Below are 18,977 nucleotides of genomic sequence, written 5' to 3' on the forward strand. Positions count from 1 at the left end.
TGCATTACTGTGTAGCATTACCGAGCATCCAGACCCGAGAACGTGTGTGTATATATACAAGTACACAGCAAATTGTCAATGAAGGCTGTATACAGTATATAACTATTATATCATCACTGACCGACCAGTCAGATCTTAGGAAGTGTGTGTATATATACATGTACACGTATGTCTTTCATCTCTATTTCCCGATCTTGCTACCGTCCACTGCAAATTGTCAAGAAGGGCTGTGTACAGTAGCTATTATATAATCACTGACCGAGTGAAAAAAATGTCAACATCTTCTTCTTTTAGAACTGTAGCTTGAATCAGCTAGTTGTTAATCATGTATCTTCAAGTTTTTGGATCAATTGATCTGGTGTAGAATAAAACATTGATTAATTAAAAATCAATTTGTCAGGTTTAAGTTAATCTAAATAATTATAGAGAATTGGTTATGAAGATTAGTTAGGATTGCGTGTTTACTTATTAGGAAATTAATTCCCGGGTATAAACTATTAGTAACTTTTAATTTAAGATCAATGCAATATATCCTCATTCTCTCTCTCTCTCATTCTCTCTGTCTCTCTCTCTCTCTCTCAGTATCTTTACAAACTCCTTAGGCTACATGTATATAGAAAACACTAGTTCTACAATGGCATGTATGTTGTGTATGTTATGACCAGGGCCGCGAAATGATAGAGAATAAGTGATGAAATTAGGATTGCATGTTAACTTATTATGAAATTAATTCCCCGGTAAACTATACAATTCATAAATTTAATTCAAAATCTTTCTCTCTCTCTCTCTCTCATGATTAATTAGCTGGGTTTTTTTTTTACATTTCTCAATATCTACATAACCTCCTACATGTACATGTAAAGAAAACATATTTACATGTTTTGACCTTGGCGGCACACTTCTGTTCACTGGCAATTAATTAACACTAGTTGCAGTAAAAAGAGATATGAAAATAAGATTTTGGAAATAAATGGAATTGATTATGAGAATAAATCATCAGTTGAAATTCAATTCAAGAATCCAAAAAGCCGGTCAGAAACATACTAAACAAACAAACTAAAAAAAAATTCTTAGGCTAACTTATATAAGCTATTGAAGCTTTATTTTGATATTCACGGGAAATTAATGAAGATATAACCAAGAGCTTGATTTAAAAAAAAGAAGAAAGGTGTACTCTGTCATTACATGGCTGATTATAAATTCTATATTTTGACTGATTCATTGGTTTTAGTGCGCACCTATATGTTTAGATATATACACGATTTAAAAACCATGTGCCCCGCTTTATCTTAGTTTCTATTGTATTGTTTATTATCAAGATTCGTAGGTTTAAGATATTCAACAGTAAAGGGTATATATATATATATATATATATATATATATATATATATATATATATATGTGTAGACTATTAAAAATATAAATAATTCACTCTATGTTGTATTTTTCGTCTGTTTTTCCAACATAAGGGAGTAGCGATGTTCCCAAGCTCTAAAGGACTATATGCCTTGAGGGCTTTCACACTTATATTAGATATAATCCTCGCCCCTTACCTGAGGTTTACCACCCGGTGAATCTCAAATTTTTAGTTGTTAGCATGATTATTTAAGTATCAATAAATTATCAACTTAAATATGCGATTTCTAAAATTACGATAACAGTGTGTCTTGGGATTCGGCACTGTTGAGTGCAAATATTGACTTAAAGCTCAAAATATAACATGTGATTTCAATAGTTGAATTAAGTAAATAAATAAACATTGAAAAAAAAACCCAGTCAAAAGCCGTACAGTGGAAGTCAGGGGAATGCACAGGGGTATACAGTGGCTTACATGAGAAAAGAATTAGAACACATGCTTTTTTTTATAGAAGTTAAAGTCATTGTTGTTTAGTTCTTATAGTGCACAATCCTTAAAGACGATAATCGAAAAACAAAACATTCTTTTTCTTTTCTAGTAAAACACAAAATACTTATTGAAAAAAAATTATGTGCATTACATTTTAGTTATCATACTGCATGCATTTAAAATCCACCTTGAATCAGAGATGCGTATTATTACGTAAGCTATCCCTCGCCCACGGCCGAGAAAATCGGTCACCATGGTCGCGGCTGGACTACCTAGCGGTCAGCGGTTATCTAATACACGAGAGTTGCGTCTCTCATATATGATTTAATCTAGCTGCGAACTGAAGAATTATTTCAGTTTTGATTACACATAAAGGTTTATTCTTCAATTGGATTAAACGATAGGGTGTCAATTAAGAAATGGTTCAGTTAATTAATAAAAGCAATGCCATTCTCAATCTAATGCAATATCAGACATATATATCAATTGTGGGTTTTAAGTAAAAAATAGAATTTCTATTTGATAGAATTTAGTCATTAAATTGAAAACTTTTCAAATCTCCCTAGGTTCTGGGCTGTGCGTGTGTATGCGTTAAACCTTTATGTAATCTATCCTTCGCCCGCGGCCGAGGAAATCATCCACGGCTGCACTACCTAGCGGTAAATGGTTATCTAATACACAAGATTCGCACCCGCACACTTACATGAATATGAACGTGTTTGAGTTTAGTTTAATAAGTATTTTATTCAAAAATATACATATAAGTATATAAATGAATCTGGATTGAACAGCAGGCAACACTAGCCTATATTAGTTCTCTCCATCTGAGATCAAGGTATAAATATTTATAATACTAATAGTATATACTTTTCAAAGATTTACATGGACATTTACTAACTTATAAAGGATATAGTAATAAAGGATTTAGATAAATAAAAATATAATGATAGACAAAAGAACAAAAGAGAAAATAGAGATATATATATACACATATATAGTACTAGTTATAGTATAATAGGCTCAGTAATTAGTATATGTAAAGTACATTTAACACAGTGTTACTCATTGTTAATTTACATTTTAAAATCTTTTACTGTTTTTTATAAATTGATGAACTTGGTCAAAAAATGATATATTTTCTGTTAGAGATAAGCAATCATAACCATGTAATAAAATATTGATATCTATTGGTATGTCATGATCACTCATGTATCTAAACAGAGAGTTTCTCTGAGAATTATAAAATTGACAATGAAAGAAAAAATGAAATGAATCTTCATAGGAGTACCCACATCTTAAACATTTTGATGATTCAACTAAATTATGATTATACAAGTCTGCATTAAGGTTACTTGAAATATTTCTTAACTGGCAATGAAGTATATTTAAATTTCTTTGTCCATGGTTGTATAATTTAGATTTTATTTTATCTACAGGGTTATTGTTTTGCACGCCTTGCTTAAATTTGGCTATACTTGTTGCAGATTTTAAACTATTTGGCAAAGTGTTCCATAATTTAACTGTTGAGGGTAAAAAACTATTATAATATGCAACAGTTCTGGTAATTGGAATGTGAAACAAATTATTATTACGTAATGAATAATTGTGTGAGACTGGGAGACACTGTTCAACCATATCATACAAATATTTGGGTGTATAATTGTTAAGTATTTTATACATGAGTGTAACTTTGTGTTTTTTCCTTCTATCACTTAACGTTTCCCACCCTAATTCATTATATAAGTTTTGTCTTGAGGAGGTGCGCCTCAGTCCTGTAATAATGCGCCCAGCCTCTATTTGTACACTTTCTAAAAGATTGCTCTGTTCTTGTGTACAATTATCCCATACTACATCACCATACTCTAAAATAGGACGAATAAAGGAAATGTAAATTTTAATTAAAGACTCCCTGTTTAATTTATATTTAAGAGTACGAAGAACATTTAAACGTTGACATGCTTTATCAAAAATGTTTGTAATATGTTCAGACCAACAAGCATTTGATTGGAGAGTTAGTCCGAGATGACAGTGATTTTGTTTACAGTCTATATAGTTTATTGTATGACCAAAGGAGATATCTGGATGTGATTTATCTGACCGAGTGAAGTTAACATTTACAGTTTTGTTAGGGTTAAACTCCACCAGCCATTGTGTTGACCATTTTTTAATTTTTTCTAGGTCATTTGTTAAAGATATTGCAGGTCCTATTGTATCAGAGTCTACAATTACAAATAGAGAAGTATCGTCTGCAAATAACCGAATTTGATTTTCAAGATTAAGAGTGATATCATTAATATATACCAAAAAAAGAAATGGACCAAGTACAGAGCCCTGGGGAACACCAGCATTTATACATTGTTTAGTAGAGGAATATCCTTCTAACAATACTTTTTGTTCGCGGTCAGTAAGATAATTTTCAATCCAATCTAATATGTTCCCATAGATACCATTTTGTTTTAGCTTATATAATAGTCCCTTGTGCCAGACCTTGTCAAATGCTTCTGAAATATCACAAAATATAAATCTAACATCTTTTCCTTGGTCTAGATTGCTAATAATAGTATTATATATTTCCAAAAGTTGATTCACAGTAGAATCTCTAGGTTGAAAACCCGATTGGTTTTTAGATAAAAGATTATGCTCTAACATGTAGTTGTAGAGGTATTTAAAAATGATTTTTTCCATAATTTTGCATAAAATACTAGTTAGAGCGATTGGTCTATAGTTTCCTGGCTCTTCAGGGTTACCTTTATTTTTGTAAACTGGTGTGATATTTGAAATCTTCCACACATGAGGGAGTTGTTTATTACTTAATGATGAATTGAACAATTTTGTAAGGGGTTTAATAATGGAAGGGATAATATTTTTAAGTATATGTGGAGAAATATCATCGGGTCCTGGAGGTTTAGATGGATTTATATTTCTTAGTTGATCTTCAACATCCTGGTCAGTGATGCAAAATAAGTTCATAGAAAATGGGGGACCAGGTCCCGGGGGGGGGGGGGAGGGGGGGGGGGGTAAAAGGGGTTCTGAACTACCATCAACTCGTGAAATATTTGCAAAATAATTATTGAGTATATTAGCTTTATCAATCGGATGAATAAAAATTCTACCATTAGATTTAATTGGAGGGGATTTAGTTTGTTTTTTAGAAAATTTAGTAATTGATTTAACTATTCGCCACCATTTTCCAGGAGGGATTGTTTTATCTAACACTTGTGAGGTAATTTTTTCTTTGTAAGCTTGTTTTGATTTGCGCACCATGCTTATGACTTCATTCCTTAGCTGCCGATATTTATCCCATTGGTAATCATTGTTTTTTAATTTTGCCTTATAGTGTACCCTATTTCTTTGTCGCATCTTACGTCTAATAGCACTAGTCATGAAGGGTTTATCTGACGGTCGAATAGTAACTACTTTTTTGGAATATTTTTGTCAACATAATGGTTATATACTTTAGTAAAATTGTCATAAATATCATTGATATTATGAGTATTAAATACCTCCATATTCCAATCAACATCTAATAAGTCTTTGCGCAGTTGTGTGTAGTTTGCATTTGCATAATTTCTTACGTATCTCTTGTGTGAATGTTGCTTAAATGTTTTAAAATGTAAATATGCACCCACTGGACAATGTGTACTACAAAATGGTGTTTGAGTTTATATAGCCGTTAATACACTGTACACTGTTTTAATTTAATGTTATAAAAGTTTGTTCATTTTGTATTTAGTTAAATTAAACATTGGAGAGTAAATTAAAAAGTCGTTCTGAAAATTAATAAAAGCGATATTACTCCAAATCGGAAATACTCGTGAGACATATTTGAATGGTTGGTTTGTAAGTCTTAAATGTTTTAAAAACTGTACAAATAATGTTTTCAATCAACAACAAAAAACAACAACACAAATATTAAAACCTTTAAATAATGATCATCCCTCGCGCATGGCCGAGGAGATCCCGCGCAAGTGACCTCTACATGTACCTTATCACGCGTGCATGTTTGGTATTTTGTACGAACGCAACTATTTTTATTATGTTTTAAACTATTATATTGGTTTCAGATGAACCGATAAATTTATTTTACTCGTACAGTTGATTAAGCATTGATTTATACGACAGCGTACAAGGTAATTTAAAAAATCAAATCAAATTATGATCAAAGTGCCATGTTTGCGGTAGGTGCTGACACGATAAGAGAATGCCCTGAATTAAGGCATTAGGTGATTATTTTAAAGAATATTCACATGAGTTTTGAAACAAGTTTTGTTTAGATTCTATCGGTCACATATTAATAACTTCTGTAGTGTTTCTACATGGTCGTTAGTTTCATTGTGAAAACGAACTTATTTCTGTGTTGCCCTCCCACCGTCCCGCTGCCAAGTGCTCTCTTTTTTTTTAATTCCAGATCTGTCGAAAATCATTTGATAGCGACTTCTTATGTGTAACATTTTCTCTTGAGCGTGTTTCTCTTTCCCACCCGTTTTTTATTCGGTCAGTCTTTGTAAATTTCAACTTTCTTTATTGCGTAAATTCAATCGCCACGTGCTACCGAAAATATTGTGTCACTTTGAACAGCGCAAACAGCTCAGAACATATGTAGCCCCAGCTTATTTATGGCTGCAGATCATCAATTGTTATGTAATAAATCAACAGTTCGAACGGTGCTTTCTTCAAAGTGGTCAATTTTCAAACAACAAGACTTTCATTTTCACATTAAAGGATCTGAGAACGTGGCTATAATAAATCAACATGTCGAACACGCTAAACTTCTATTATATATAGTTATGAACAGAATAATATATATTATAATTAAAAGTTTTAAGTCAAATGTAATGTTTTCTTGGGATAAGATGTTATGAAATACGACTACATAATGCTATGCAGGTGGTCGCCATAGAAATCATCAAAGTATTGCAAGTTAGGACAGATTAGTTTACTTGACTTACAGACCCTAATATAGCGACATATCTGCCTCCAAAAAATATGCACTTCTCAAAGTTACACTTCAGTGAGATGGACATGTGTTCTTGGGGGTTTTCTTTATTGCTAATTATATGAAAATTGATTTTTAAAAAAAAAAAGTTTTGTTGAAGTTGTGTGGTATGAGGATGTCATGCAACTTAATTTACTTACAAGGTTAACTACAGCCAGTGGAATACTAATTTTAGGTCAACAATCACTGGCGGATTTAAAATTTTCAAAGTATGCATGACTGTAGATGATTTGATAAATTTTACATAGAAAAGTTAGCATTTTGTGTTTCACTTTATTTATAATTATGCCTGACTCAATATTACACCTCATTGATAAATTAGCTGTGCTATGCTGACTGTAATTTTGCTGCTCTATAAACATCTATAAACATCTAATCCTAATGCATGTTGACAGGTTCTGTTAACAAACCAATTAAACTGTGTTTAAAACAAGCAGTGTTGGTCATTTCATTATGGTGGCTGCAACAAATTCCCCAGGGCCCTGAACTTGGGGCTTCGACCAAGAATCGACTGGAAATCCCAGCAGTTTTGTTTCAAGTGTAGACTGCGCTGTTATTTCCATATTGCGACGCAAGCAGAAATTTCTGAATAACTGTATATTTTTGGAATTTTTTTCTAGGTAAATAGACTATTTTAATATAAGAATATTGAAGATTTGATGCATCAGATATTTCTAACAGCTAATAGGGGGTCGGATACCGGAACGTCATTACAATGTTGTAACTTTGATAACCTAGTTAATTTTGGGAGTTCATAAATGCCCAAACTTTTTTGTTTTTAATCCAATACATGTATTAGGTATAAGTAACAATATGTGTCAAATTGTTATATATATATATGTAATAGGCTTTTGTGTAAAGTGTACAAAACTGAAAAAATACCACTATTTTGAGCCGGGTTTTACCTTCAAAATACACGAAAACCCAGGAGCTTTCGGGGGCTTCGCCCCCTGGGCCCCCACCAGGGCTTTGCCCGGGACCCACGGGGGCCTCAAGGCGGCCCCCAGACCCCCTGCCTCAATAATTTTAGCAACGCCCCCCCCCCTTACTACAAATCATGTATCCGCCCCTGACAATGATTACCCAATCTATTAAAATACAAGATAAATAGAGAAGGCAAATATTGCTTGTGACATGTACGTAGTTTTTTTTATATATCTTTATGATAAAGCAGAGAAAAGCAAAAAAAAAAAAAAACAAAAAAAAAAAAAAAAAAAACAAAACACAAAAAACAAACATGGAACTTGCATCAAATTAACTTCATGTACATGTTACCAAAAATACGACCGAATATGCGCCTTTGTCACATTTAATTAAATTAACTGAAAATAAAAACCGTAACACCATTATTTTCCGCTTATTTTTATTGAAGTTTCTCCTTTTTTTAAAAAAAAAAATACGTAAACTTTCTCCGAGAGAATAACTGTTGATCCGATAAAGGAGAAAAAACTGACTTAAAAATAGGGATTTTGAATATTATTGCATCGTAGGGAGAAGTAATATTCATTTCTGTAAATAATGTTTTTAAATTTTACGTTACATAGCGGTGTCTGTATATCAGGAGTAAAATTTAGACGCTCACCTATGCATAAATTCCCCCGATGATCTTAGATAGCTGATTATTATTTTAAATGTTCAAGTCTACTCGTATTATCAAATAATATCAGCCCTGAATAAATTTTCATAGATGCCATCAATTTTGGCTATTTACCAAATTTTGACAGCACGGAACAAATTCAAACTTGCACATAGTCTTAAAAAATTAGAAAGATTTATTTACAGAAGTTACGTGTTTTTTATGCACGTTTTTACTTACATTTCCTTACACGAATCATGAGTACGTGTAATATATAACAATCCATGCTACCCTGAAAAATTTTACTCGCCATTAAACTTATCATTGTTTAAACCCCTGTCATACTGGAGCTGCGTCCTCACAGCGATCCCGCTGCGTAATTGAATAATGTAAAACGCCATGGTAAACGAACTAGAGTCTTCTACAGCGCCGTAGCAACTCAACGGCATCTTCGTTCGCTGCGGTGGGATATCCTAGCCTAGAACATTTTAGAACGCCATGCGACGGCGCGTACTTTGAACATGCACAAAGTACGCGCCTTGGCTCTGCGTTCCGATAAACACGCCGTAGAAGTGGAGTAAGGTCGCCATGAGAGTGCCGTAAAGTCTCCAACAGCGCATGTGCACGCAGTCAGCGCGCAGAGCACGCTGAGGATGCGCGGTAAAAATTCCTAGCACGTCATGAGCGCTCGGCGGATACCCAGCTAGAGGGCAGTCAATCGCCAAGTAGAACTCTGTGGAAACGTAGTTGGGAGCTCTGTAAGAACGCCTTTCTGAATTTTCCTTGCGATCCTACGGCGATTCCATTAATTTTACAACGCCGTGAACACGCACTGGGAACGCAACTTTGTGTGACAGGGCCTTAAAGAGTTTTCAAAACAATTACACAAACTGTGTTCGACAAATAGTTTTCCTAAAACATTTTCTTCCTGTCTTTATACAGGTTTTCAATCACAGCACGTTTTTATAACAAAAGCAGAAGTGAAATATTAGTCTTTAGTCATTATAATCGTTTGTCACCAAATCACATACATTTTCATCTCGCAGCATCAACGGAAGACCTACTCGTGGCTTTGCCACGAGCTCTGCTCTAGTTAAATATATAATCGTACGATGGCTTAAAATTATATAAATATAAGTAATAAGGAATCATTCTTTGAATATTATGAGATGATAATTTCGTTCGGGTGTGATCAAATCTATCATAAAGCCCTTAGGGCTTTATTGGATTTGATCACACCCCGACCGAAATTATCACCTCATAATACTCAAAGAATGATTCCTTATTACTTATATTTATATAATTTACTGCTTTTCTGGCCTAAAACTTGTTGAGAAGAAGAATTTTGAAAAATACCAACAAATTTTTAATAATTCTTTAATATCTCCCCTTTAAAAAGGGAGTGGTCCTTCATTTGAACAAACTTTATTTCCCTTCACCCAGTGATGCTTTATGCCAAGATTGGTCGAAATCGGCCAAGTGGTTCCAGAGAAGAAGATGAAAAAGTGAAAAGTATACAACAACGCCAACATCAACGCCAGACAATGGACAAACTTTGATCAGAAAAGCTCACTTGAGCTTTCGACTCATAGTCTTCAAAAAAAGGATAGACATGCATATTAAAGGAAAATTTGATATGATAGATTTAGGAGGAGTTATGCCCCTTTTAATATCAAATCATTTTGTTTATAAAATGCATAATGAGGGAGATACACAATGCAGAATTTTTTTTTCGATCCATTATTGTTTTCTTGTTCTTTTGTTAACTGCCCGGAGTCTGACAAAGAAAAAGATATAACTACATGGATAGCTAGATGTATTTTATTCACTTTCATATACATTTACATCAAATGTGAATCATAAGTGAGATTACTTGCGGGAAAAAACCCCACAACATGATGTGCAAAAATGTGCAGAGCTATAAACACACGGTCCAATACATCATTGAATAAGTCTACGTAGAGCTATAAACACAAGGTCTGTTATATCATATATATATGATATAAGTTTGTGTAGAGCTATTAACACACGGTCCGTTACATCACTGAATAAATATAAACACACGTTCCGCTACATCACTGAATACGTTTGCGTAGAGCTATAAACACACGGCCCGTTACATCACTGAATAAGATGCTGGTATCCATTTCTTTAGGAAATATATTGTCTGATTCCACCATAAACTGTGTTGAATACTTTAAATAGAAAACCATGGTCAGGAATCCACAATGTTTGTATTCATTAGCATTCTTCATATATAATTGTGAAAAACGAAACAAAAATATAACCTAAAGACTAAATAATGTTAATTAATTATTATTATTTAATTTATCTCTGCAATCCAATTTCATTACATTCAATTTCATATAAAGCAACAGACAGCCATGTTTGGATGATCACAAAGTGTGAAATAAACAGGAGTCAGTATTACAGTCCATGCACAGGTCAATTTCAGCTGCAGATGTTGAACAAAGTGACAAACAACATGTGTGGTTTGGAGAGCAGACTAGATTTGTACAGAAACATTTACAACCTGTCAATATCAAAGCTATCTCCATTCTACGGCTGGTGTTGAGCTAAACATGGCCTCCCCATCAGGACGGGGTCTGTGTTCATCTACAACAAGGCATTAATTAGTTGTTAATTAATCTATATCATACAGGTTATGTAATGATACATAAACAGCTACAAATAAACTAAATAAAGACAGAGCTACATCTACTAATAAGTACAAACTAATTACACTGACACATACTTTAATAGTTATGTAATTAATTAAATCAGTTTAATTGACATGTACTTGTAACAAAACAAATTACAAATACATGTGTCACTATTTTCAAATCTGGTTTATTAATCACGATGACCTAATTTATAAATTAACTAATTGGAATGACATGTGACTGTACATCTTATAATGAAATATATTTAGTTTCTATTTATTTTAGATAAACAATGAATCACAATGACTGGTAGACACAGCTAACCCTGTAACAATGAGCTGTTTATATTGACAAACAATCACATAGATAAACATGTCTTACATGTATCTTATTGACAGATAATTAACACGGACTGTGTGTCTTAGTTATCTATATCTAATTAATGTGAATGATAATGACTCAGACTTACCTGTCAGAGCGTCCTGTCTGGTGATATACCTGTAGACACACACCTTGTTGTCCCACCGTGATCCGACCCAGAGACGGTGAGTGTTGACATCATAATTCAGGCTGTGTGGTTCATCCATCTCTTGTGATTTTGTCAGTAGATGTGACAGGAACTGACCGTCCTTGTCCAACATCTGTACTGTTTTGGTATTACCATCACACACCAGGATGTGTGACAGCGCGTCAGTACAGATTCCACGTGGCCATAGTCGTGATCCTGATGGATGTCCTGTGTAGGAGAAACGATGTCTTCCTCCACGCTCTGTCACCACTACAGCACCATCAGACACCACGACATCCCCATTGTTGTTCTCTGTTATATAGTAAGGTTCTCTATACAGTCCCCGTCCCGTGTTGTTGTTCTGTATGGTTTGTGTGAGTTGTCCGCTCTGGTTGTACCGGGTTACCTTGCCTGTGTCTGTACGTATATAACACATCCCGACCAGTAGATCCCCAGTGGACAGGGACCAGTACACACACCGTGGTCTCCACGTAGGGTCTGTTGTCTCTATAAATGTGGTGGTTGTTTTAATATCCTTTGACAGTTTGTTGATGTTACAATTCCCATCTATATAAATCAGTTCACTCTCACTGTTCACTGTGTGTAATCCATTACCAATATTACCAATCGATGAATCCTCCATACGATATAGAGGGACACCTGTTGTGTCTGTCAAGATGAGATTGTTTTTATCACTGACCCAGACCCGGTCTGATGTCACACAGAAAATGTGATAACAACCACGGACACCTGTCACTGTGAGAGAGTGAAGTAACTCGGGGGGAGACATCAGTTTCAGCAGACACTGGTTCCCTTGCTGTGGTTTTTCTGTCCCTGGGGTTGGGATTCCACTCAGTGACTCCATCACACGACTTTGATCTACAAACATCAAACATAGATTGAAATGAATTGGCATGTTGCAATAGGTATATTGAGCAAATTAAATACTCATTCCAAAACTTAAACTGAATTAACAATTTAATATGACTTGTGTGATATAACAAAAATAACTAAGGTATACTTAGATCTCATTGAAACTTTTATGATACCTGACACATATATACTACATTAATGATTATGACTCAGACTTACCTGTCAGAGCGTCCTGTCTGGTGATATACCTGTAGACGCACACCTTGTTGTATGATCCGACCCACAGACGGTGAGTGTTGACATTATAACTCAGGCCCCATGGTCCAACCATCTGTTGTGATTCTGTCGGTAGATGTGACAGGAACTGACCGTCCTTGTCCAACATCTGTACTGTGTCAGTATTACCATCACACACCAGGATGTGTGTCAGCGCGTCAGTACAGATTCCACGTGGCCATAGTCCTGACCCAAATGGATGTCTTTTGTAGGAGAAACGATGTCTTCCTCCACGCTCTGTCACCACTACAGCACCAGAGTCAAAGATATAGTCGGACACCACGACATCCCCATTGTTGTTCTCTGTTATATAGCGAGGTCCACTATACAGTCCCCGTCCTGTGTTGTCGTGCTGTATGGTCTGTGTGAGTTGTCCGCTCTGGTTGTACCGGGTTACCTTGCCTGTGTCTGTATGTCTATAACACATCCCGACCAGTAGATCCCCAGTGGACGGGGACCAGTACACACACATTGGTCTCCATGTAGAGTCTGTTGTCTCTATAAATGTGGTGGTTGTTTTCATATCCTTTGACAGTTTGTTGATGTTATAATTCCTATCTATATAAATCAGTTCACTCTCACTGTTCACTGTGTGGAATCCTCCATGTAAATCACTCCATGAATCCTCCACACGATGTAGAGGGACACCTGTTGTGTCTGTCAAGATGAGATTGTTTTTATCACTGACCCAGACCCGGTCTGATGTCACACAGGAAATGTGATAACAACGATCAACACCTGTCAGTGTGAGAGATTGATGGAACTCAGCACGAGACGTCAGTTTCAGCAGACACTGGTTTCCTACGCGTCGGTTTCCTCTCTCTGTGATTTGGATTGCACTCAGTGACTCCATCACATCCTCCTTGTTGAGTGACTCAGTCATGGAGAGCTGGCTGGTGTGGAGTGTGGGATGTATCTGGGGGAGGGCTGTCTTTATGGAGGAGAGGAATTGTAGCGGTCTGATTACTCTCCTCTGTTCATATATGTATACATATCTCTGTAGGCAGACAATATGTATGATCATTTCTTTCTTCTGTTTTAAACATCTGTGTTTGAAATCAAAATCACAGAACACATTACACATGAAATCTTTTTGTATATAGTCAATGCGATGCTTCAGTGTCTGGGCCTTTGTTAACATCTCTGATTGAAAGAGGGAGAATTCTGTGCGACAGGTTTTAAAATCAGGTTTGATTCGTGGCAGGAGAACAGGTCTGTAAAAGAGAGCCTCACTTCTGATGGTGTGAATGGTTCCTCTGTGTTGCTGTAGCTTTGTGTTATAGGATGTTGTAATAACTAATTGTTGGTGATTTCTATGCTTTCTGCAGTGGTAACAGACAGGAACTTGACAAGGTTCACAGTACTTTCTATAAGCATGGCTAGGATGTCTCACACAGATCTCTTGTCTTGGGATGTAGTTGATTTTATCACGGTGTGACACAACATCATGGTCTATTGTTTGGAGATCTTTTACATGGTTCTCTTTACACTGGGGACACAGATCACATGGACACGATACACAATAGTACTCTGTGTCCCCCGGACACTTAGAGCACTGATGTACTTTACATGGAGTGCTTGCTGTTTCCATTGTGTGGAGGGACTAGGTCTCAAAACCTGTTTAATAAAAGAATAAAGTGTGTTAAATGAAGTCATATGTTTTTTTTCCATATAAAATATAAAATTTTATAATGAGTGTTTTCATTTAAAATCAATTTTACTTTAAAGTAATAATATACAAATATCATATATATAATATATATTTCCCCACAAAGATACATGATGATTCATATAAATAATGATTCATCATTCTGTCTCTGGTTACAGAAACACTCAGCTTGATAAAGAAATAGCCCAAAATATGATTGACACAAGAGAGAGAGAGAGAGAGAGAGAAAGAGAGAGAGAGAGAGAGAGAGAGAGAGAGGGAGAGAGAGAGAGAGAGAGAGAAAGAAAGTTTTTGTAGAACAAGTCACAGAGAGTAGGATATAGTTAGAAAATGAGCAGAAAAATATCAAAATGAGAGAGATAGATTAAAACAGATAGAAAGAAAGCCAAAGTACATGTTTAACAGAAAGTTTGTCAGAGAAAGAGGGAGAAAGAGAATACATGTTTAGTAGATAGTCTTGACCACTCCCTCTCCCAAAATTTCTCTGCTTAACATGTATGATCTCTCTCTCTCTCTCTCTCTCTCTCTCTCTCAAATATAAATTCTTGCTCTATATATCTCTCTTAGACTTCTTTACTCTTTCAAACTTTCTCCATTAAATATGTGTACTCTTGCTTCTCTCTCTCTCTCTCTGGCATTCTCTCTTATACATGTACTGGTTTTCTTGTATTCTCCTGTTTTCATCTCTATCTATCCTTCTCTCATTCTCCAAAACATTTCCCAGACAAGTATTCTTCCTCTCTTTTTTCTCTCTCTCTGCTTAACATCTGCCCTTGTCTCTCTTTTCTTTAAATCCCTCTCTCTCTGTATATCTCTCAGACTTTTCCTGCTTCGCCTGAACTCATGCTTTCTCATTCCTTCTTTCATTCTCTATCCCAGCAGGGTTGTCTCTGAGCTGGGGGAGGGGACTTCCCCCCACTTAAAATAATTACCTGGCTATTATTGCATTTCAACACAATCTAGCTATAAGCTAGACCCCCAGACCCCTTTTACTTTTTTATTACTTACTTCTACTTCAATTTTTAGAGACAACCCTGTTATCCCTCTTTCTCAAAATTTCTCTGCTTTTCATACATGCTTTCTTTCTCTGAGAGAGAGAGAGAGAGAGAGAGAGAGAGAGAGAGAGAGAGAGAGAGAGAGAGAGAGAGAGAGAGAGAGAAAACAAGCATACATGTTAAAATGAAAAATTATGGAAGAGGGAATGAGATACATTCTTTCTCTGCTAAACATGTAACCAGTGTCTTTTTCTATGAACATTTACTCTCTTTTTCTGACATGTACATATGCTCTCTTCCTTTATTTCTTTCTTACTTTATAAGACTTTTCTCTGCTATATATGTACTTTTGGTTGTCCTCTCTTTGACTTTCTCCGTTAAACATGTACCCTCGCTCTCTCATTCTTTCTCTTCCTCTATTTATCTTTCCCATTTCCCCTGCTTAACAGAAACTTTTGCCTTCTAATTTTTCTCTTAGTTTCATTGCTAAACTATATCTCTCTCTCTCTTTCTATCCTTCTCTCTCTCTTGTTCTCTATCTCCCTTTCTCTCTCTCTGAACTTCTCTGTTAAACATGTAATCTTGTTTTCTCTTTCTATCTCTCTATCTATCCTTTTCTCACTCTCTAGAACATTTTCAAGACAAGAAATCTCTCTATCTCTATCTCTTTCTCTCTCTCTCTCTGTATATCTCTCAGAAATTTCTTGCTTAGTTTGTACTCATGTTTCTTGTTCCTTCTTTCATTCTCTATCCCTCTTTCTCAAAATTTATATGCTTTTCACATGCTTGCTTTCTCTGAGAGAGAGAGAGAGAGAGAGAGAGAGAGAGAGAGGGAGAGAGAGAGAGAGAGAGAGAGAGAGAGAGAGGGAGAGAGAGAGAGTTTCATTGCTAAACTTAATCTCTCTTGTTCTCTCTCTAATTTTTTCTGTTTAACATGTAATCTTTTTTCTCTCTTTTTCTCTCTCTATCCTTTTCTCACTCTCTGGAACAATTTCCAGACAAGTAATCTCTCTCTCTCTCCCTGACTTTCATATACATGTACCATTGTGTGTGTGTGTGTCTCTCTCTCTAAAACGTTCCTTGCTTAGATTGTTTCTCATTCCTTCTATGATTCTATATCCTTTCTCAAAACCTCTCTGGTTTCATAGGTATGCTTGCTTTCTTTGCGGAGAGAGAGAGAGAGAGAGAGAGAGAGAGAGAGAGAGAGAGAGAGAGAGAGAGAGAGAGAGTTAGCAGAGAACAAGTGGGAAAAGGGATTGAGAGACTTTCTCTGCTAAACATGTACCCACTGCCTTTCTATGACACCAAGTTTCTCTGTCTATCTTGTCTCTATAACTTTCTCTTGGAAATCTATATCCATACACGCGTCGTTCATTTTCGCAAGTTTCGTTATGAAAGAAATTAATTGAAATTGAAACACATCAATTATATTTGAGGTCATATGACAATTGGCTGATAGTCTATGACTGGCTTTCCCCCTTACCCTGGCTGAGTATTTGACTGTGGTCTATGACTGGCTTTTTCCCTTACCCTGGCTGAGTTTTTGACTGTGGTCTATGATTGGCTCTCCCCTTTACCCTGGCCGAATATTTGACTGTGGTCTTTGACTGGCTTTCCCCCTTACCCTGGCTGAGTATTTGACTGTGGCCTATGACTGGCTTTCCCCCCTTACCCTGGCTGAGTATTTCACTGTGGTCTATGATTGGCTTTCCCCTTTACCCTGGCCGAGTATTTGACTGTGATATATGACTGGCTTTCCCCCTTACCCTGGCTGAGTTTTTGACTGTGGTCTATGATTGGCTTTCCCCTTTACCCTGGCCGAGTATTTGACTGTGGTCTATGACTGGCTTTCCCCCTTACCCTGGCTGAGTATTTCACTGTGGTCTATGACTGGCTTTCCCCTTTACCCTGGCCGAGTACTTGACTGTGGTCTATGACTGGCTTTCCCCCTTACCCTAGCTGAGTTTTTAACTGTGGTCTATGATTGGCTTTCCCCTTTACCCTGGCTGAGTTTTTGACTGTGGTCTATGATTGGCTTTCCCCTTTACCCTGGCCGAGTATTTGACTGTGGTCTATGATTTGCTTTCCCCCTTACCCTGGCTGAGTATTTGACTGTGGTCTATGACTAGCTTTCCCCCTTACCCTAGCTGAGTTTTTGACTGTGGTCTATGATTGGCTTTCCCCTTTACCCTGGCTGAGTTTCTGACTGTGGTCTATGATTGGCTTTCCCCTTTACCCTGGCCGAGTATTTGACTGTGGTCTATGACTGGCTTTCCCCCTTACCCTGGCTGAGTATTTGACTGTGGCCTATGACTGGCTTTCCCCCTTACCATGTCTGAGTATTTAACTATGGCCTATGACTGGCTTTCCCCTTTGCCCTGGCTGAATTTTTGACTGTTGCCTATAACTGGTTTTCCCTCTTTCCCTGGCCGAGTATTTGACTGTGGCCTACAACTGGCTTTCCCCCTTACCCTGTCTGAGTATTTGACTGTGGTCTATGACTGGCTTTCCCCCTTACCCTGTCTGAGTATTTGACTGTGGTCTATGATTGGCTTTCCCCTTTACCCTGGCCGAGTATTTGACTGTGGTCTATGACTGGCTGTCCCCCTTATCCTGTCTGAGTATTTGACTGTGGCCTATGTCTGGCTTTCCCCCTCACCCTGGATGAGTATTTGACTGTGGTCTATGACTGGCTTTCCCTCTTTCCCTGGCTAAGTATTTGACTGTGGTCTGTGACTGGCTTTCCCCTTACCCTTGCTGAGTATTTGACTGTGGTCTATGACTGGCTTTTCCCCTTACCCTGGCTGAGTATTTGACTGTGGTCTATGACTGGCTTTCCCCCTTACCCTGGCTGAGTATTTGACTGTCCCTGGGGAAGATAATATTCCAGCCCTGACATAACCACAAGAATATATTTTTCCTTTGTTTGACCAAACATTCTTTAAATAAGGATAAGAGTAATAGTTATTTTGTCATTTCCTTGGTAAGAAATTGATGTTGACCTTGGCCTGTGGTCTCGGGACAACAGTTCCTACCCCAGGGCTAACAAAATGACTTCTGCCCTCATACCTATTTAAGAGCTGTATAATATGATGTCTATGAATGACACAAAACGATAGACGAGTGATAGCAATAGGTCTCCTGAGTGACCAAGAATCAATAAGATAAGCTGCGTTATAAAAATTCATATACATTAAAAAATTATGAATACTATACCACATATGTATTTTGTTTTTCTTGACTTCATCCACTGTATCTCTGTGTATCATAAGCTTAAAACCTATAAAGAGACCACACAATTCTACACACCAGTACATGTATAACACAAAGTAATATTATACAGAAACAATTTTGGTTAGTAAATGACTTTACAATTACAGCATATAGGAAAGCATAAGTACTGAGAGAGAGAGAGAGAGAGAGAGAGAGAGAGAGAGAGAGAGAGAGAGAGAGAGAGAGAGAGACTGTTTAATTAAAAGCGATAATGTCCCAGAAACTTAATTAGCTCAATCAACCTTCAGATTTGTATTTAAACAGGTAATTCACAATAAATTCACCAAGTTATACTATTAGTG

General features: G+C 36.3%; 1 protein-coding gene across 1 annotated transcript in view; it reads right to left on the minus strand.

Annotated features, from left to right (window-relative positions):
• LOC105347843 (uncharacterized) overlaps positions 1–18,977 on the minus strand; it is a 239,174-nt gene that overhangs the window by 142,997 nt on the left and 77,200 nt on the right. The window contains exons 3-5 of the mRNA XM_066073573.1: positions 18,619–18,682; positions 12,682–14,355; positions 11,551–12,468 (exon numbers count right to left, since the gene is read on the minus strand). Coding sequence (XP_065929645.1) covers positions 11,551–12,468; positions 12,682–14,329 — 2,566 coding nt within the window. The 5' untranslated portion in view covers positions 14,330–14,355; positions 18,619–18,682. The remainder of the gene's footprint in view (positions 1–11,550; positions 12,469–12,681; positions 14,356–18,618; positions 18,683–18,977) is intronic.

This window comes from Magallana gigas, chromosome 10, assembly GCF_963853765.1.
Source record: "Magallana gigas chromosome 10, xbMagGiga1.1, whole genome shotgun sequence".
NCBI classification, from domain to species: domain Eukaryota; kingdom Metazoa; phylum Mollusca; class Bivalvia; order Ostreida; family Ostreidae; genus Magallana; species Magallana gigas.